Genomic DNA, 22,046 nt, shown 5'->3' on the forward strand with positions numbered 1-22,046 from the left:
AATGAGAAAACTGAAACTTAGAGAAGTTGAGACTCCTTCAGGCCACAGCACTGGTTGGTGGCTCAGAGACTCCTTCAGGCCACAGCACTGGTTGGTGGCTCAGAGACTCCTGCAGGCCACAGCACTGGTTGGTGGCTCAGTTCTAACGAGAACCTAGGTCTCTGGGTTTCTGGTCTAGCCCCGCCCTTCTGGTCTGGCATCTGGCGTCCACATTGCCAGTGCTTAGACGGCTCCCTCACATTGAACCTGTTACGATAACAACGATGTACACACATTACCTTAGCACATTCACCAAAATTACCTGTGCATCCACAGACCCATTTTCCTACCAATCACATCTGCATGTGGTGGTGCTTTTCCAGTTAGAAAACAAGACTGGTATCCTGTGTGCTGTCAACCAAACAAAACTTTTCAGGCAGTAAGGGTTGTTCCACTTTACGTGGCCGACAGAGTTGTGTTAACAAAGTATTTGGTCAGCATACAAAATCTCAAGGGATCTAGAATTTACAGTGGAACTTTGAAGTACTGTATCTTGAACTTGTAAAAAGGAGGGGGAACCTCAACTGTACTCAGGAAATAGAATCTCAAGTGTGTTTATAAAAAGCTGTGATCTCAGTGGACTTTCTGGGCCAGCAGACAGTGGGAGCAGCCCAGGGGCTCTAGGGAGAGCCCCCTGCTGAGTGTCCCAGGCCCCCATGGGAAACTTGGGGTGGGGGTAGTGGGGATGCTAAAGACGCATTTCCTGAGCTTGTTTCTGGTTGATACATTGATGACTCAGACAAGCGTCTTCTTACTCATCTAGTTCGAGCTGCTAGGGAAGAAAGCATTCAAGACCTGATACTTATCTGAGGAATGGCAGGAAATCTGGGGTGACTTTTCTCAAGGTGGGGGGACAAAGAGAATGAGAGGAAAATGAAACAGAGTGTAAACCAAAAATAAAATTCCAAGTCCCCCTACCATCGGAATGGACCCCTCCTCTCAGCCAAGGGCATTCCAAAGTCAACCTATGAAACTACTTCAGGCCATGAGAGGAAGGGGAGGGTTGGCCGTGTCTCATTACTATTAACATCAACATGGACCTTAAGACTGAAAGAACAGGCCGGGCGCTGTGGCTGTTGCCTGTAATCCCAGCACTTTGGGAGGCTGAGGCGGGTGGATCACTTGAGGTCAGGAGCTCGAGACCAGCCTGGCCAACATGGTGAGAACCTGTCTCTACTAAAAATACAGAAATTAGCTGGGCGTGGTGACGGGCATCTGTAATCCCAGCTACTCGGGAGGCTGAGGCATGAGAATTGCTTGAACCCGGGGGCGGAGTTTGCAGTGAGCCGAGATTGCGCCACTGCACTCCAGCCTGGGCGACAGAGCAAGACTAGCTCAATTAAAACAACAACAACAACAACAAAACCTGGCAGAACAGACTCTTTAAGTCTGATAAGAAACATCTACAATCTGTTCTTTCTGAAGCCGGCTACCTGGAGGCTTCATTTGCATGATTAAACCTTGGTCTCCACAAGCCCTTATCATAACCCAGACATTCCTTTCTATTGGTTCCAGGTTTTTAGATAATAACTCAACCAATTGACAATCAGAAAATCTTTGAATCTGCCTATGACCTGGAAGCTCTCCCTCCTACACTCGGCTCCCAGTTGTCCCACCTTTCTGGACCAAACCAACATATATCTTACCTGTATTGATTGATGTCTTATGTCTCCCTAAGATCTATAAAACCAAGCTGTAGCCTGACCACCTTGGGCATATGACATCAGGACCTCCTGAGGCTGTGTCACAGGGCTGTCCTTAACTTGGGCAAAATAAATTGTTAAATTGATTGAGACCTGTCTCAGATACTTTTTGGTTTACAAGAAGGAGAACTAAGAAGAAAGTACATTCTTGACCTTGGATTTGCATTCCATTCCCTTGCTTGATTAAATTGGTTTCTCTGTGTTCATTCAAATAAATGACCATTGTAGCCTCTCATATATTCAATAGAGTGGAGAGAGGGGAGGTGCTCATAGATGTCAAGACTCTCTGGGAAGAGATGACATGCAACCGCGGGAGAACCCATGGGCTACTCAGAATGGAACTTGTTTGGGAAGGTGCTGTTTATTCAGCATCTTCCTGCACAGAGTCCATGCCCCACTACAGGGGCAGCTACTCCCAGGGCCTACACGGGTTCTGAGCATGCACGTCCGGGACACACATCTCTGGACAAGGTCACTCGGGTGCAGTGAACAGTCCCTGGTCTCTGCTGGCTTTGAGATTTTTTTTTTTTTTTTTTTTTTTTTTGAGACAGAATATCACTGTCACCCAGCCTGGAGTGAAGTGGTGCAATCTCAGCTCACTGCAACCTCTGCCTCCTGGGTTCAAGTGATTCTCCTGCCTCAGCCTCCCAAGTAGCTGGGATTACAGGCGCCTGCCACTGCGCCCAGCTAATTTTCTGTATTTTTAGTAGATGGGGTTTCACCATGTTGGCCAGGCTGGTCTCGAACTCCTGACCTCGTGATTCACCTGCCTCGGCCTCCCAAAGTGCTGGGATTACAGGCTTGAGCCACCACACCCAGCCTGGCTTTGAGATTTTGCTGGCTTATAGCCCCATCTCATCCACTGCCAAATAGACACTTGTTAGTCCAAGCAAGACTGCCAAATTTCTAAGAAGGGGAATTTACAAGTCAAGGGGGCAATGTCCATCTGACATTGTCTTCATCCTCATGTTCCTAGGGGCTACTAAGAACAACACTACTAATGATAGTGATAGCAACAGCAATAATGGTGATGACAGCTTTCTTTACTTATGAACTCTCTTCATGTCCCTTCCCAACATTTACCCCCATTCTCACAGGGCTAGAGAGGAAGACGAATGGCCAGGGAGGGGCACTGAACTCGCAGTTAGGAAAAGGCAAACAAAGAAGGGAAAACAGAGAGGTCGTAAACCAGCATGGACGAGAGCTCGCACTCCTTCTCTGTGTGCAGTCTCTTCTGTCACAGTGTGAAACTGCATTGTTGAGTTTCATCACACCTGTTTCCTGGAGCAGCTCTTGGCTCCCAGCTGCCTTCCTCTCCCAAAATTCTAGCACTGCAGGGCTTTTAAAATCACTGTAGTCATCATACTCTTCAGGTCAAGAGCCCCATGGACACGTGAAGCACTTACTCACTAGTGTTATAAGCATTTAGTGAAAGCTGTCATCAGCCAGGCGCCCTGCAAGGGCTAAATAGGAGAGTCCTTGATTGTACAGGCTGGTGCAAAAGATGAGGGCCCTGGTCAGTGGCACAGTGGGAGAAGCGGCTGGCTGTGGTCTGGACAGGCTGCTATGGGACAGAGAGGAAGAGCACCACACCTGCCTTGGTCAAGGGCTTGGCTGACATTAAAGACAATAAATCAGGCTGGGCGCGGTGGCTCACACCTGAAATCCCAGCACTCTGGGAAGCTGAGGCAGGCAGATCACCTGAGGCAAGGAGTTTGAGACCAGCCTGGCTAACATGGTGAAACCCCGTATCTACTAAAAACACAAAAATTAGCCGGGCGCAGTGGCACATGCCTGTAATCCCAGCTACTTGGGAGATTGAGGCAGGAGAATCGCTTGAACCCGGGAGGTGGAGGTTGCAGTGAGCCGAGATGGCACCACTGCACTCCAGTCTGAGCAACAGAGTGAGACTTTGTCTAAAAACAAACAAACAAACAAACAAACAAACAAAAAATGACGATAAATCTGCAGTGTCTTCAATACACCCAGCCACAGCAGCCTAGGTGCAGTGGCTGAACTGACTTAAGACAAGAGCTTTGCAGGCTGAGATTGCAGACGGATAGGAAGTCAAGAAATTCCAAGTATTGGTGAGGACGGTTGACTTTGTGCTTCCTGGGGTTAGGTTAGAGAGGACTTCAAGAAAAAGAAGGGATGGAGGAACCACAGGTTCAGCGATGACTCCGCGGATTTGGAAACGAGGCCATGTGAGAGTCACAAAGGAAGGAGGTGGCGGTCAGACGTGGCCACAGACATCAAGACCGGGAGCTTGTCAAGCCTTTGGGTGGCCTGGTTTGGACCCTCCTCAACCTCAACTCCCCCATTTGCCTGACTGCCCCTCCCCCTCATTATTCCTCCCTGCCTCCTATTCAAATCTCACCTGTCCTTCAAGGCTGAGTGCAAATCCTCCCTCTCTCACTCTCCCCAGCTTTTTTTAGCCCACCTGCATCTCTGCTTCCTGCTGCTAGTTATCACTAGTTATCACTCCTAGTGAATAAGTAGTAGTTGTCACTCCTAGTGACTGAGTAGTAGTTGTCACTCCTAGTGACTGAGTAGTAGTTGTCACTCCTAGTGACTGAGTAGTAGTTGTCACTCCTGGTGAATGACTAGTAGTTGTCACTCCTGGTGAATGACTAGTAGTTATTCACTACTAATTTCAAGTATTCCCTTTTCCTGCCCAGTTACAGTGCAGACTCCTCCAGGGTGGAGACATTTTACTGTTCATGTGTCAAACACAGTGACAGGCACACAAGAGATGCTTAAGAAATATTTAACTATTGGTCCTGGCTATGCTACTAGTTAGTTGGATGTCTTGGACAAATTATCTAGTCTCTCTAACCCCCATATCTTCATGCATTCAATGGGGCTAATCATACCAGCAGTGACGTGCACCAGCCAGAAATGCAGAAAACCTCAAGGTGTGTTGTCCTGGATACCAAATGAAGAAAGTGTTTCAGGAAGGAGGGTGAGACCAACTGTGCCAAGTGCTATCAAGAAATGAGGCCTCAGGCCAGGCACGATGGCTCACGCCTGTAATCCCAGAACTTTGGGAGGCAGAGGTGGGCAGATCACATGAGGCCAGAATTTCGAGACAAGCCTGGCAAATATGGTGAAACCCCGTCTCTACTAAAAATACAAAAATTAGCCTGGCGTGGTGGCAAGCACCTGTAATCCCAGCCACTCAGGAGGCTGAGGTGGGAGGATTGCTTGAACCCGGGAGGTGGAGGCTGCAGTGAGCTGAGATGGAGCCACTGCACTCCAGCCTGGGCAACAGAGTGAGATCCTGTCCCAAACAACAACAATAGCCAAGCGTGGTGGCACACACCTGTAATCCCAGCTACTCAGGAGACCCAGGCACAAGAATCGCTTGAACCCTGGAGGTTCAAGTGTTGCAGTGAGCAGAGATCGCGCCACCTCACTCCAGCCTGAATGACAGAGTGAGACTCTGTCTCAAAAACAAACAAACAAACAAAAAAAAACAAGGAAAAAAGAAAAAGAAATGAGGCCTCAGATCTAACAAAGGGAAGGTTGTTGCTGACTTTTACAAGAGCAGTTTGGGTGTTGTGGTGGGGAAAGAAGCTGACTGCAGTGGTTAGAGAGAGAATGAGAGACTCTGGAAGAATGCAGGAGCTTACTTTTTAGAGTCCAGTTCCAGATGGATTAACTAGATAACAAAATCCATAGCCCATGGGTAGCATTTACAAAGCAACAGGGTGATAAGGAAAGGTGAAGGGACACACCACCAACTTGTCATCTTTGTGTGGCAGACAGCAGAGGAAAGGGGCAGAGCATCTCACAGTGTGGGAACAGGCAAGCCCCAGCGCTAACAGGTGCTCTAGAAGGCACTGCAGGCCAATGTAAAAACAGCAGCAAAACTGGGAGGGTTTTTCTTACTTTAAGTTAAAGACTAAGCTGGGCGTGGTGGCTCACGCCTATAATCCCAGCACTTTGGGAGGCCAAGGCGAGTGGATCACGAGGTCAGGAGATCGAGACCATCCTGGCTAACATGGTGAAACCCCGTCTCTACTAAAATACAAAAAATTAGCCGGGTGTGGTGGTGGGCGCCTGTAGTCCCAGCTACTCGGGAGGCTGAGGCAGGAGAATGGCGTGAACCCGGGAGGCGGAGCTTGCAGTGAGCGGAGATCACGCCACTGCACTCCAGCCTGGGCGACAGAGTGAGACTCTGTCTCCAAAAAAAAAAAAAAAAAGTTAAAGACTAAAGGGGCTGGAAGAGCTAGACACTAGGAAATTGACCGGGCTGTCAGGGCATCACACTGGGAAGACAGTGCTGACAGTGGGATCAAACTTAAGCAGGATGGAGCCCGGCACGGTGGCTCACGCCTGTAATCCCAGCACTTTGGGAGGCTGAGGTGGGCAAATCAGTGAGGTTGGGAGTTCGAGACCAGCCTGGCCAACTTGGTGAAACCCCATCTCTACTAAAAATACAAAATTAGCTGGGAATGGTGGCGTGTGCCTGAGTCACAGCTACTCGGGAGGCTGAGGCAGGAGAATTGTTTGAACCTGGGTGGTGGAGGTTGCAGTGAGCTGAGATCGTACCACTGCACTCCAGCCTGGGTAACACCGTCTCAAGAAAACAAAAGCAAACAAACAAAAAAATGTAAGCAGAGACCAGGTAAGAGAAGGCCCAGATATAGGCGGGGGATGGGGAGAGAGCCAGGAAATCTCAAAAGCAAATTGTAATGCTTTTTTTTTTTTTTTTGAAGATGCAAGAGTGTTTTATTCTGCTGAAAGCATATTTACTGGCAGTCTAAACACAAGAACCTAAACAACTGCTTTTGGAAAGCATAAATAGCACACAATCATAATTTTGTAAGATACTACTCTCAAGATATTTGAACCAACTGTTTTTTCTGATTGCAAAATGATTCATATGCCATACACTTTGACAGAAAATTTCATTTACTCAAAAGATTTCTTCTAATCTACCTTACATTTTGCTATTTTTAAAACAATACTGGGCAAAAATTATGTGCTATATAAGTGTTAGCTATTATTACTTTAGTATTACCCCTTCCACTAGATAAAAATTTCACTTTTTTAAACTACTGTTTGATGTAGTAGATATCTATTCATATTATTTTAGGGAGGCATTCTTTAGTGAAGACACATCAGAAAGGAAAAGTGGTCAAAAACATAGCTTATCTGAATTTTAAAATGAACAAAAATCCATAAACATCAACTAACTTCTGTACAGAGCATAGTAGCTAATTATCCAACCTGCACTTTCTAATAGTAATAATATCATCATAAAAGTGCACAGTGCCCTCACTGTCAAAGTCTTTAACTAAAGTAACAGGAACCACTCTGACTTAACCTAAACCCAAAGGAAGAATTTATTATGAAAATATAGTTATGTCATGTGAATCAAAAAAGGGACTGGAACCAGAAATAGACAACTGTCAGGAACTAAGAGCTCCTGTCTCCTTGTCACTCACTTGCTTTATTTTTCTCTTGGGAGACTGACTGTCCTCTGCTTTCCACCCATATATCGAATAAAGCTACCTCTCTACTTCCAAATTACAAATACAGTTTTAGCTGTTATTTCATTGCAGTGAATAGAATTAGACTATCACCATTTTGCTCCCCCCATTAGAAATGAGTGGACCCAGGTAATAATGAGCATGAATTCCAATGAATAAATGAGAAAGTAATGATGAAATTAGAATATCACCAGTTGACCCTCCCTAGAAATTAATGGGTCTAGGCAGTAATCATCAATAGCTCCTAACATCACAAAAAGTGACATACATCACAAGCAGACATACACTCCCGATGAAAGATCACACCACCACCTATTGTCTTGCCAAAAGGATTGAACCTAAGTCTGATCAAGCATCTGACAATCTGCAGACAATTTAGAGGACAAAGGAGTGTGTAGTGCTGTACAATGAGTGTGCAATCAGCAAGATCCAGACTGTGGGAAACTACAGATCTAAAGGCATGGGCTCTTCAACAGACCAAATGCAAGGAAAGGAAAGGGATGGAGAAGAAAACTATAGATAGAAAAATGAGCAGCACCAAACCTACAATGACTAGGAATGCACTCAAGTGTGATAAAGCTATTAGAAATGCAAGGAAGAGACAACTACAGATGCCAGGTTAGTGGTTGCTTTTGAGGAGAGAGAGGAGGCTATGATTGGGGCAGGTGGGGCTCCTGGGGCTGCTGGTAAAGCTCTACTTCAAGATCTGAGTGGTAGTGACAACCAGGCTCACCTTAGAGTAACTCCTTGAAGTACATATTGCTTGCATCTGTTTTATTTTTACAATATAAAGATAGGAAAAAAAATGGAAGATGAGAGAGGAGGAAGTGGAGGCAGCAGTTCCAGACAACCTTGATGAAGAGTTAAACTATAAAGGGAAGGAGGGGGAAGGGATGGCAGTGAGAGAGGGATGCAGGGTTGAGGGAAAGCTTCACTTTGTTTATTATTTTTAAATTTTTTTGGAGAAAGAGTCTAGCTCTGTCACCCCAGGCTGGAGTGCAGGGGCACGATCATAGCTCACTGCAGCCTTGAACTCCCAGGCTCAAGTGATGCTCTTGCCTCGGCCTTGTGAATAGCTGGAACTACAGGTGTGTGCTAATTTTTAAATGCCATGCCTAGAAGTTTTAAATTTTTTGATAGAGATGGGGTCTTGCTATGTTGTCCAGGGTGTTCTTAAACTCCTGGACCAGGTTTTACATTTCTAGCCCAAGACATTTAATGCCTCTCTTTGATCCTCTAATAAACTCCCCTATGTTACAAAAACCTAGCCAGTTACATTCCCTCAGATGTTGTCCAGGCAAGGTCAGGGTCAGTGGCTACGGTGGCCGACCTCCAAGATGGCCCTCATTCTCCCCACCGCCTGGTCTTCCATACTTGGGCAGACCCCTGTCACACTGCAAGAGGGATGGCCCGAGACTGATGGTATCAACAGAAGCGATACTTGTCACTTCCAAGATTTGTTTATAAAAGACTGTGGCTTCCATCTTGGTCAGTCTCTCTTTCTCTCTCTCTCTCTCTCTCTCTCTCTCCTTTGACTTGCTGTGGAGGGGGCCAGCTGCTAGGTCTTGAAGAAACTTAGCCATCCCTGTAGAGAGACCCACGTTGCGAGGAACTGAGGCCTGCCGACAACCACGCGGGTCCTTCAGCAGGGATCCTTCTTTGCCATCACAGAAGACCACAGCCCCGACTAATGTCTCAGCAACAACCTCATGAGAGTCCCTGGGTCCAGGGACCACCCAGGAAAGCTGCTCCTGAACTCCTGATGCACAGAAACTGTGAGAAAATAAATGTTTATTGTTTTAAGTGGCTAACTTTGGGGATGATTTGTTATGCAACAATAGAGAACTAATATGGTGGCTTTCTAACTTTCTAACCATGACCCACAGAAAGAAATAGATTTTACTCAGCATCCCAGTACACCAGCCCATGCACACTTAGACACGCATACACATGTGCACACACACACGCACACATGCTGGCATGCACTTACCCATGCACATACACAAACATACATACAAGTATTGCTTCATGAAACAATACTTACTCCTACTACATATATTCTCCTCACTCTGATATTTTCTAGATTATTGTTTGCTATTTCAACATGCCACTTAAAAGAAAGTGAGAACAGCAAGCCACTAAACTAACTTTACAATCCATACACAGGGTGTGGAGCAGCATGCAGAAGACAGAGAGGAACAAATCGCAATTTCTTGTAGTTTGTCTGTCATCAGTTGACATTTCAGTAGCCATGATCCTCAATGGCTCACCTTCAAAGCCAGTTTAGTTTTCTTTTGGAAACTAGCCCCTTCTGTATACAGTAAGTACCAAATAGGTGCTGTATGATCCCTGTCCTTTACTATGATAGGCACCAGGAGACCAGATGACACTATGCATTATTTTTCTCCGTGTAATGTTTCATAAAGTATTTATTTATTTATTTATTATTTAGAGATGGAGTCTTTCTCTGTCACCTAGGCTGGAGTGCAATGGTGCAGTCTTGGCTTACTGTGACCTCCGCCTCCTGGGCTCAAGCTATTCTCCTGCCTCAACCTCCTGAGTAACTGGGATTACAGGCATGCACCACCATGCCCAGCTAATTTTTTTTTTTTTTTTTTTTGAGATGGGGTTTTGCTCTTGTTGCCCAGGCTGGAATGCAATGGCGTGATCTCGGATGACCGCAACCTCTGCCCCCCAGGTTCAAGTGATCCTCCTGCTTCAGGCTCCCAAGTAGCTGGGATTACATTCATGTACCACCACACCTGGCTAATTTTGTATTTTTAGTAGAGACGGGGTTTCTCCGTGTTGGTCAGGCTGGTCTTGAACTCCCCACCTCAGGTGATCCACCCACCTTGGCCTCCCAAAATGCTGGGATTACAGGCATGAGGCACTGCGTCCAGTCTTCATAAAGTATTTTAGTCATACACAATTTAGAATAATATGATGAAAATATGTGTATTCATATTCCGACTGAGAAATAAAATATTAGCAACACAGATGCAGCTGTTGTGCTGCAGTGTGAATGTTTATGTCCCTCCCAAATCCACGTACTGAAATCCTAACTCCCAAGGTGATGGCATTGGGGGTGAGGCCACCAGCAGGTGACTAGGTCATGAAAGGGGGGCCCTAATGAATGGCCTTAGTGGTGCCCTTATAATAGCATCCCCAAAGAGACCTCTTGCCCTTTCTACCATATAAGGACTTTGCAGAAAGATGTCTGGCCGTCTGTGAACTAGGAAGTGAGCCTTCGCCAGACACTCAACTTCTCAGCACGTCAATCGCAGACTTTCCAGCCTTCAGAACTATGAGAAACAAGTTTCTGTTGTTTATAAACTCCCAGTCTATGGTATTTTGCCAGAGCAGCCCCACACAGACTAAGACACACCATGTATCCCTCCCCAGTCCCAATTCCCTCTCTCCCATTATAGAGTAACCTCTGCCCTGAACTTTTCGTTTGTCATTCACTATGCATGTTGTAGCTTTCTTATGTATGTACATAACATAACACATGTAGGTATATTTTCACATAGGCTTATGTTTTATACACATGGGGCCATGCTATACATATCCTTTTATAATTTCTTTTGCTCAACATTACGCTTTTGAGACTTACCCCTGAACTCTAGTTCATTCATTTTAACCGTTTTATGTCATTTCATTGTATGGATTATACCAACAGTCATCTGTTTGTTCCTCTTGTTTGCAGTCATTTATATTTTTTTCTATTACAAACAAAACTCAATGAACATTGTTACACGTTTCTAGTGAACACTCTCTCCAGTATATAACCAAATGTTAAACTTCTTAAGGGAACAAGATCCAATATCTAAACAATCCTGGCAAGCAGCCCTTATTGGCTTTAACTTTGTCCCATCTTTAGATTCCAGCCTACGCGCCTGGATCTGTTTCTGTTTAGTTAACAGAGTTTTCAAGAGGGGACAAAAAGTCAGGTTAAAAAAACAAAAAAACAAAATTGGAAACATCTGCTTCTCTTTAAACTGGAGATGTGAAGCAAGCCTGAGGAAATAATGAATATTAGTCATTGTTAATAGTAGCTGGAATGTGTTGACTCAAATGATCATAAACTCTTCTCTATGTAACCTGCCCATTAAAATCTATGAGTAGTGGTATTTGTTCCCATAATTTCAGGAACAAAAGGTTCCCTTGCCTGGGTTTATCGAAGCCAGGAGTCAGCAACTTTTTCTGTCAAGAGCCCACGTAGTAGGCTATTTATACTTTTTTTTTTTTTGAGACAGAATCTCACTCTGTCACCCAGGCTGGGGTGTAGTGTGATCTTGGCTCACTGCAGCCTTGATTTCCCTGGCTCAATCTTCCCACCTCAGCCCCGCGAGGAGCTAGGACTACAGGTGTGCCACACCACACCCAGCTAATTTTTGCATTTTTTGTAGAAACACGGTCTCGCTATGTTGCCCAGGCTGGTCTCTCAAACTCCTGGACTCAAGTAATCTGTCCACCTCGATCTCCCAAAATGCTAGGATTATAGGCGAGAGCCATGGCACCCAGCCTATTTATGCTTTTTAGGCTTTGCAGAGCTTACAGTCTCTGTCACAACTACTGAACTCGGCCTTTGTAACATGAAAGCAGCCATAGACTATACATAAGCATGGCTGTGTTCCAATAAAACTTTATTTACAAAAACAGACAGCCAGATTTGGCCCATGGGCCATAGTTTGCTAAGCCCCATTTTAAGCAGAAGAAAATAATTTAGACTAACAATATATGCTACTATACATCAAAATTTAAATCTTAATCTGATATTTTCTCTTTTTTGATAGACAACTACTCTAAAAACTAGTCTTAGTGAGAGTGAAGATAAACAAATATTTTCAAAAGCTGTTGTAGGAATGGAGCTGATGCATTCATTTATTTCTTCAACAGCTATAAATAGCTGTGAGCCCCACCATATACAAACACTCCACTGGGTGCCGGAAACATACAAAAAAAAAAAGTGTACCTGCACCACCCTCAATGAGCTCACAGGTCCTCAATGAGCTCACAGGTCCTCAATGAGCTCACAGGTCCTCAATGCACTCACAGGCTAGTGAAGGGGATGGTTATTTAAAGTTTTTAACTGCTTAAAAAGCGATGAGATGAAAATGTTTACTTATCTCTAATTGAAAACATTGGTAGTGGCATGAATATATCTGACCAACAACAGCAGCAGTAATTAAAAATAAATAACACAACTGGTTAACTCCAGTCTAAGGTGTCAAATATATTCTTTTTTTTTTCTTTTTTTCTTTTTTTTTTTGAGGCAGTCCAACTCTGTCACCCAGGATGGACTACGGTGGCTCAATTGCAGCTCACTGCAACCTCTACCTCCCAGGTTCAAGCGATTCTCATACCTCAGCCTCCGTAGTAGCTGGGATTACAGGCACAAGCCACTACGCCTGACTAATTTTTGTATTTTTAGTAGAGAGGGGGTTTTGCCATGTTGGCCAGGCTGATCTCGAACTCCTGACCTCAAGTGATCCGCCCACCTCGGCCTCCTAAAGTATTGGGATTATAGGCAATGTTCCCACCTGATGTTCTACCATTTCAAAGAATGCTCTACGTTGCAGTCCATGCTCTGATCTCCCACCTCAACAACCCTTAGAACTCTCCATGGAGCCTCCTACTTTTCCACCTCACCTTCTCTCCCAGGGCCATGTGCTCTGGATTCATGGACAGGGCAATGGGCTACCGACTCCAGATGTCCCACCACCTTACCTCCGGGCACGCAACGGAAGCCGTCTCCCTGATAACCAGGTTTGCACTGGCACGTGAAAGAGCCTGGAGTGTTGTAGCAGAAGGCGTCAGGGTGACATCGGCTTGGCTGGCATTCATCCACATCTGTAAAACAGCCACCAGGCCCAGGGACAATGAGATTTCTTCTGGAATTCATAGTTTACCCAATAATTTAAGCCACTTACTCAAATCTATGGGAACCTGCTTCTGATCTGGGAACAGTAATTCAAAACTCACTAAACATTAACTATCAAGTCACTAACTCCCCAATTTCTATCTGTCGTACTTGCAAATGTGTTTCACTTTGGCAGCAATGTTTTCATGAAAAATGTTTTTGGCCAGGCACCGTGGCTCACGCCTGTAATCCTAGCACCTTGGGAGGCCGAGGCAGGCAGATCACCTGAGGTCAGGAGTTCGAGACCAGCCTGGCCAACACGGTGAAACCCTGTTTCTACTAAAATTACAAAAAATTAGCTGGGCATGGTGACGCGTGACTGTAATCCCAGCTATTCTGGAGGCTGAGGCAGGAGAATTGCTTGAACCCGGGAGGTGGAGGTTGCAGTGAGCCGAGATTGCGCCACTGCACTCCAGCTTGGGCAACAAGAGCAAAATGCCATCTCAAAAAAAAAAAAAAGAAAGAAAGAAAGAAGAGAATGTTTTCGTCAACCTTACAAGAGGGGAAAAGAAAGGATCTATTTGTATTATAAAATTCTCCCTCCTGTCATAAATGAGAGCTTCAAAACTGAGTGTTTACTGACAGATTACTAACTGCTTGGCAGAAAACCCTCAGTGAAAAGAAAACATTCACATGTTCAGTAATAAAGAGAAAGTATCTCAGAAATTCTATCTTAGTTGGGACTTTTTAGAAATACTCTATGGTATAATATTAAGTAATTGTGCAAACCAAGAGACTCAGGGTACTCTATTGATGGCCTATCTCACCTAAAATTACCTGTAAGAGAACAATGGCAGCCAAGAAGCTCAAGTCTGAAGGATTCTATTGAGTCATTTATACTTTGACTCCGCAGTCATTTATTCAATCAGAGAACTTTGCTTTTTTGAAGGAGGTTAGAACAAGCCAGTTGAATGGCTATATATTAATACATCTTATTAAATAAAAGGATAGACTTTAAGCTCCATGCATGTCCTCCATGTAAAAGGACAGTTTGTCTCTTCGTGAAAGACAGAAAATATCCCCGGTTCCTAGCAGAGAGCAGGTGTCTAATTGTCACCTGAATGAACTAGTCACCTAGAACAAAACAGTCACCAATGAGAACAGCCCCCAAAAGAAAATGCATAGTTCAAACTACTAGAGAGATATAAAAAGCAACGCATTTACTCAGTGGAGATGACAGAAGAATTCTTTCTTCTATTTGGGAGTGAGTTGGTGATTGGCACATGACAGGTACCACCTAGGAAACTTTCTCAGGTTACACACAGGGGAAGATTAGAGCAACCACACACCTTGGCAGGCTTGGCCATCCCCAGAAAAGCCTGGCAAACAGGAACAGGTGTAGGAGGAGCCTCCTGTGTAGATACACCGGGCCCGCTGGGGTATGTCGCAGTTATGAAGGCCAGTTTCACAGTAGTTGATGGGGCGTTGGTCCACGACAGCTTCAGAACAAAAGGTTGATGCACAGTCTTAGGAAGAAAGTCCCCTGAGCAGGCCACATGCCCCTCCCAGCTCTATAAAGAGGGACCATGCCTGGACCCTAGACCTCTAGGCATGTCTACAGCTTCACCCGCACCCCACTCCTCACTGGGCTGGTACCATTGCCTTCACTGTTTCCTCTCACCTGGGTTCTGCCTCTGATGGGTCTTGGCTGACTGACACTGTGGTTTGTCATTCCACCTGGCTTGACCTCAGTTTCACTCTGGGGGTCTGTCTCAGGCCACTCTCCAAACTAGATCCCCATCACAGGTCCCCAGGACCCAACTTTCCCTTCATCTAGATATGGGGGAGGGACATCTGCAGATGCCACACTTCTGATGGCAACTCTGTCAAGACTGCTTGGAGGAAAGGAGCTGAGACTTCCACGTGGTGTCTTCAGCCTTGGCCCACTCTGTACAGGTGGAACATTCACTACAAATGCCCAAGTCAGTCACCCACTTGCCACCAAGGAAGGACAAATAAATGTTTCTAAGGCAGGGAGATAGCTATGGTTGGAAGACTGTGAGCCTTTGGAGTAGGCAGCCTTGGTATATACCAGGTACCATGGGTCAACCACATGGCCTTAGATAAATTGCCTTATGTTCTTCCCCCAACCACCCCCAACTCTCTCTCTCTCTTTCTCTGTCTGTCTGCACTTAAGGTAGGACAAACTGAAATCAATCTTAGGAAGACTCATGGAGGAAAAACATGAGTCCTCCTTCATCTGGGATAATCCAACTACCCAAAGCCTGCTGGGAGGGAATGATTTGTGTTCTGACATTGTGAGGATGGGACTCTGTCCTGGCTCTGAGTTCTTTTAGAAAATCAGAAGCAAAATGCAATGGTGCCTTAGGAACCCCAGAGTAACTGAACCAGCTGAAAATCACCTTGTAGACCTCAACCTTTGCCTTCCATCTTGAGGCAACAGCACAAGATGGGGCATTATCAGCTAGCCTCTGTGACACTCACCTACTCCTCAGCCCTCCTTCCATGAGTTCTATCATCAGGACCCTTAAGAGAATCACAGTCCCATCTATGGGCCTCTCTGTGCTTGGCATACTGGAAGTTAACTGCTACAGCTTTTTGCCTAAGCCTGGGCCCTGTTCTTGCCTCGAGAGAAGAGCTGATGCATGCCATCATGCCCTGCACCAAGATGCCCAGGGGAGGTGAAGTAGGACCTCAAGTTCACCACACTCCATATGCCAGCCCAGTGTCACAGGGCTATGTCCATTCAGAGGGGTATCTACATCTTCACATCAAGCTGACTTATGGGCAAGCTGAGGCCCACCTTTCCTTCACAAAAACATGTTTTGCACATCTCAATTATCTGCAAAAGTTGGTTCCCAGTGGAAAAGAGAGTTATGAGTTTACAGAAAATCCCAAAGATGGAAGTCCACAAACATCCCTTCCCCGATAATGGATACCAATCCTCATGAAAAGAGAATTCCTCCTGGCCAGCCCACATGCCCTGCCTGAGCCCCCAGCCCCTCACAGTTGGCAGAGCACACCTTGCCCCATTTATTTCTTCACCTTGCCCCGTTCTGACCTGCAGGGTAACCTTCCCAGTGCAGGCTTCCGACCTAGAACACTGTTTCAACAAGGAATTCCAAGAGAGATGGAATGACCACTCAATTACTCAGTGACAAGCCAGAGTTATTTCTTCGAATGCATGTAGGCAGACTTGGTTCTACAGTGAGCCTTCTCTCTGCACAGTGAATCTCAAAGGAGCCAATCAAAAGGGCTGAAGATGTTCTCCCTCAAATACGTAGGCCGGGCGTGGTGGCTCACACCTGTAATCCCAGCATTTTGGGAGGCCAAGGCAGGCAAATCACCTGAGGCCAGGAGTTCAAGACCAGCCTGGCCAACATGGCGAAACCCCGTCTCTACTAAAAATACAAAACTTAGCTGGGAGTGGTGGTGCATGCCTGTAATTCCAGCTACTCGGGAGACTGAGGCAGGAGAATCGCTTGAACCCAGGAGGCAGAGGTTGCAGTGAGCCAAGATCGCGCCATTGCACTCCAGCCTGGGTGACAATAGCAAAACCCTGTCTCAAAAAGAAAAAAAAAAAAAAAGGGAGGCTAGAGGTCAGGGGAGAGGACAAGAGCCTGCCCGCAGCTGGCCTGTGTCCTCCTTGACAGCTCCTGAGGCACCTCCAAGAGCTCCATGGTTCACAGGAAACCAATGATCCGGTCTAATCACCTCATTTTACAGACGAGGAACTGAGCCCCAGAGAGGTTGCCTTCCTCAAAAGTAAATGTCTGAAGCAGACATTTACCCAGCACCTGTCTTGCACCCCACCCTGCCCCTTCAGTGAGTGTGGACATCAGGAATGACTGGATCCAGAAACCCAGGTCACCATGCTCCACACAGGTGTCCCAGGATGGATCTCAGTTACTGTGCACATCAGCACCCAAGGGATAAACTATCCACTGCCCAAGCTTGAGCCGAAGTGTAACGTAAATGGTATGGCCATTAAAATTAAACGTTTGAATCTGCTTAGCCTCAAAAAGCAGAGAAAGAAATCAGGTCAAATACACAGAAACTGATGTTCTCTACCGAGGAAAAAAAAAAAAAGAAGTAACTTTAGCAGAGTGAAAATCTCAACTGTGCAGAGGGGACTGGCCTCCCTGAGCTCACAGATGTTTGGGTCACACTCAAAATATGAGAACTGCCTGTTCCCTCCCACCCTCAAGACACCACCTCACCCCAGGACCTTGGCAGCCTTACCCAAGCTTTGAGACAGAGCAAAAAGAAAACATTCTAGGGTTTAGTGAACAGTGAGGAAGAGGCAAGAAGATGGTTTGCTGACATGGTACAAGAGGAATCTGTTTTAAATTGGGAAGACATGTTGAGTTCAGATGCGCATTTGACATGGCACCCTCCAGACCTGGGAACAAGAATCTTGAACGACCAGGTCAAAGTGCAGCAGGAGGAAAAAGAGGAAGAATTTAAACAATCTGGCTGTTTGTGGCTGGCCCATCTTCATCATCACCTAAATCATCATTCAGCAAGAGCATAATTAACCTAATTAATAGCCGCAACTTACTTCAATAAGGCTAAGAGATTATGCTGCTGCTCGTGGTTGGTAAAATTAAAATCCATAAATAGAATGACCCCAGTCGGAATTTTAGGTGTAACTAAAGTAGAATTCAATCTAAGATAGGTAATGATCCAAAAGTACCTATAAGGTGCTCCCTTAATGTGAACCCCAAGGCTACTAATTACTGGAAGAAACATGTCTAATAGCTTTATAGTTATTAAAAGCATAATGAAAATGATTAAAAGAAGTTTATAAGAGGCAAATGTAATGCAAAAGCTGGCAACAGGTGAGGCGATGGTATTACTAGTGTAGGCAATAATGTTGCTTACTCATTATACTTGTGACTCTCCAGATAGTTGGAGGGCAGAGGCTAAGTCTGATTCATCTTTATAAATTGCTCTTCCCAGCACCTTCCAACTTGACCAGACTCATTTTACCTGGGACCAGACCTTTTGCATAAGAGCTCATGCACACCATGTGAATACTGTTTTGAAAAGTTACCTGGAGAACTTACCCACACACGTTCCCTCATCTGAAAACTGGTAGCCCTCCACACACTCGCAGCGGAAGGTTCCTGGGTGATTATTGCAGATTGTGTGGCTCCCACACACTGAGGGTTGTTCTGAACATTCATCAATATCTGCAGCAAAATTTTTTTTTAATGCAGGCTTTTTTTTAAAGCTCTTCAAACATTACTGACTATAATAAAATAGCATTTTCACCTAAGAATAGATCAATTTTAAAACAAACTTTTCTTTATATTTTTCCGAGATGGAGTCTTGCTCTGTTGCCCAGAGCTGGAGTGCAATGGCGCAATCTTGGTTCACTGCAACCTGTGCCTCCAGGGTTCAAGTGATTCTCCTGCCTCAGCCTCCCCAGTAGCTGGGATTACAGGTGTGTGCCACCACGCCTGGCTAATTTTTGTATTTTTAGTAGAGACGAGGTTTCAGCATGTTGGCCAGGCTGGTTTCAAACTCCTGATCTCGTGATCCACAAGCCTTGGCCTCCCAAAGTGCTGGGATTACAGGCGTGAGCCACTGCCCCTAGCCTAAAATAAATTTTCTATGTATCAAAAGTAGTGTTAAATACAATTTTTGTCTGTGCATAACTGGAGAGAGTGATCCCCATGCCTTTCTCCTAAGGAAACGTGTGCTTCCCCCACCTCTCCTGGAGTTAATTTCTGAGCCTGGGGCCCCTGAACACGAGTCTTTCCCATTAGATTGCCAAATACATGTTACAAGGACACAGAGACACATCTCTGGACTCTGAATACTGAGAGTCTCTGAATATTAAATATACTTTCAAATCCTAAACTTGAGAGTATATTTAAATATGCTATTATTCGAAAATATTACTTTCTCTGTTACTGTTACAAAGGAAAATTGAACAATTTGCAGCTTAATTGTGAATTTTTGAATATTATCTAGGGCTTAATGGACTAAAAGGGAAGTCATTCACTCATGAGATTGTAAATGAACAAAGAGAGTGATGTCCTTTTATATGACAATACTACAGCCACCATCATGGGGTAACGTGGAGCAAACAAACATAGGCTTTGGAGTTGGACATAGCTAGGTTCAAATCCTGCTTCCTTTAGCTACTAACTTGTGTGGTCTTGGGCAAGTTATCCAACTACTCAGCCTCAGTTCTCCCTTTGGTAAATAAGTATACTACTACTCATCTTGAGGGTTCTTCTGCAGATTACGGAAAATGGATGGAGGCCAGAGAAGCACCCAACAATGTTCCAGATACCCAGCTATGATTATACTAACTAGAGATTCATCCAACACCCCAGCCATGGTGATGAATTCGGCTAACTCTGGGAACACGCCCCTCAGATGGCCGCCAGGCTTTGGGGGCCAGGCTGTGGCTACCACTTGTGTAAGGCTGGTGGGCCCAGGCAAGAAACTGAGCTAACCTCTCATTCCCCCTGGTTATGTGGCCACTGATGGGTTGAAATGAACAGTTACACAAGGTCCTTCCCACGTCAACCTCATACTCAGAGTGTAGACAGCTACTTCTGGCATTTCTAAAACCCTGAGATGTGCATGAGGAGGGCTCCCAAAGTGCTGGGATTACAGGCGTGAGCCACAGCCCCTAGCCTAAAACAAATTTAGACATGTTTTAGACCTAAAACAAATAAGACATGTTTCTCATAATGGCTGAGACCACACAGCTCTTCTCCCCCTCATAAATCTCTTCCCCAATTCTTTCATATGAATCTTTGACATGTGGGAGTCAAAGCCTCCTATGTCCACCTTCAATGTCCAGTCTAGCCAGGCCTTTGTTGGTGAGACAAATGTCCTACTGGCCTATTGGTCAACATTGTACAAGACAAGCATTCTTGATCACATCAGCCTCATAGTTTGTCCTGTACCCAGGCAAATACCCAAACCAAATGCTATTCAACTTTTAGAGATTATACTGATATGTGTGTGTTCTGTGACGTGATTAAGACACAAGGTCTCAGGACTGAACCAGGCACAGCCAGAAGGTTCTGGAACAAAGCCCCTCCCAAAGCAGGCTGTTATGCAAGCTGGAGCTGGGGAGGCTGTGGGGGAGGAGTGCACCCAGCACGTTTGGACTTCACAGCTCCATCCATCAGCTGCCGCTGCAACATGGGAGAAAAAAGGGGCTTCCTGTGTCCACGGCCTCTGTGCTGCAACTCTCAGAGGACACTCCCAGCACAGATGTCTGGAAACATTGTACATATTGCAGGGCTCAGTGACTTAGACTGCATTGCCAAAGCACGAGAGCACAGAGCAGCAGTTTTCAATCAAGAAGACAGAGCAAAATCACAGGGGATCTTCTTCAAGCTCTGTTCCTCCCTGGGAACATTTACGCAAGGGGAAGCTGTGTTTTGGAAAAGCTTCTATGTGACCAGGCTCTTCTCTCTCGCCCTACCTGAAAAGCTATTGACAAATAGGACCTCAGGGCTGCTGGGATGATGGAGGGAATGGTTCCCTAGCACAACCTCCACCTCCATGCCGGCTTACACATACACGCCAGACTAGACAACACCCTTTCTTAAGGGACAAGACCCTAGCAATTTCTGAGCTAATAGTCCACGGTCTTTGCAGTTTGGAAATTCTTCCTAATGTATAATTTAAATCTTCTCTTCTAGGACCAGGCACGGTGGCTCAGGCCTGTAACCCCAGCACTCTGGGAGGCTGAGGCAGGCAGATCACCTGAGGTTAGGAGTTCGAGACCAGCCTGACCAACATGGTGAAACCGCATCTCTACTAAAAATACAAAAATTAGCCAGGCAGCATGTGCCTGTAATCCCGGCAATCCGGGAGGCTGAGGCAGGAGAATTGCTTGAACCCAGGGGGTGGAGGTTGCAGTGAGCCGAAATTGTGCCATTGTACTCCTGCCTGGGCGACAGAGCAAGACTCTGTCTTAAAAAAAAAAACAAAAAACAAAAAAAAACCAAAACCAACTTCTTTTCTATAAATTGAAGCCAGGTCCTTAACCCTTTCTTCAGTGGTATTGAAAAATGGCAATAACTGTCTCTCATAACATACCACAGTATCTGCTAGAAAATGATTATTCTTATTATTTAACATCTGGTCAACCTCTTCTCTGGAAAGAGATTTCCTTTCACAGGATCACTTTCTAACTCAATAGGACAATCCTGGATCATTCTCGTCATTGCTGCCTCCTTTTTGACTTTTTTCAGAGTGGCTACTTTTCACATACTTTCAACAACTCTAAGTTTCGCCAATTTTTCCCTTTTATAAAGGCCAGACTCTTAGAGGAGGAGAGTCTCATTACCAATTTGCTAAATGCCTTCTACATACTCAACGATTACTCAATGAGAGATGAGCCAAAACTATCTCTACGGGCTCTAAATTGAGACACAGCGGGAGCCATCCTGCCATGGACCAGAGGGTATCACAGAGCTCTGTGAAATCCTCTCCAAATTACTGTGGAGAGTCACTGTGCGACGTCTCACCAAAACCACCCTTGTTTGGGGTGTCATATGCCATCATATCAGTGCTGCGCACACTGAATCACAAAGGCTCATCCTCATTCTCCTCCAACGCACTTCCCAAGTCAAAATAACACATGAAGTGATCTGCTTAATGCAATTTCCTATTTTAAGCCTCATGTCTCGATGCATTAACACTTCAAGGCATGTTCTAGTGACCCAGAACAATAAGTGTCCTGACTGGGAATACACTCACATTCCACGGAGGTAATAAGTCAGAACAACCACTCACCACAGGACAAAAGCAAGTCTACATGCGATCACCTGTCTTTCTGGACAAGGATATCGGAGGATTTTCTAGGATGGTGCAGATTACATAAAGGATGGCTGGTTGTGCCTTCTGAAGTGAAGCACTCCCACTGTGGCAAGCTCAGGC

The 22,046-nt window shown here is 45.4% G+C and overlaps 1 protein-coding gene across 1 annotated transcript in view; it reads right to left on the bottom strand.

Moving 5' to 3' along the window:
- The window catches only part of NID1 (nidogen 1), an 89,049-nt gene that overhangs the window by 23,265 nt on the left and 43,738 nt on the right, over positions 1-22,046 (bottom strand). The window contains exons 10-12 of the mRNA XM_019032021.4: positions 18,194-18,319; positions 14,453-14,602; positions 12,971-13,093 (exon numbers count right to left, since the gene is read on the bottom strand). Of these exons, the coding sequence (XP_018887566.4) occupies positions 12,971-13,093; positions 14,453-14,602; positions 18,194-18,319 (399 nt within the window). The remainder of the gene's footprint in view (positions 1-12,970; positions 13,094-14,452; positions 14,603-18,193; positions 18,320-22,046) is intronic.

This window comes from Gorilla gorilla, chromosome 1 (genome assembly GCF_029281585.2).
Source record: "Gorilla gorilla gorilla isolate KB3781 chromosome 1, NHGRI_mGorGor1-v2.1_pri, whole genome shotgun sequence".
NCBI classification, from domain to species: Eukaryota; Metazoa; Chordata; class Mammalia; order Primates; family Hominidae; genus Gorilla; species Gorilla gorilla.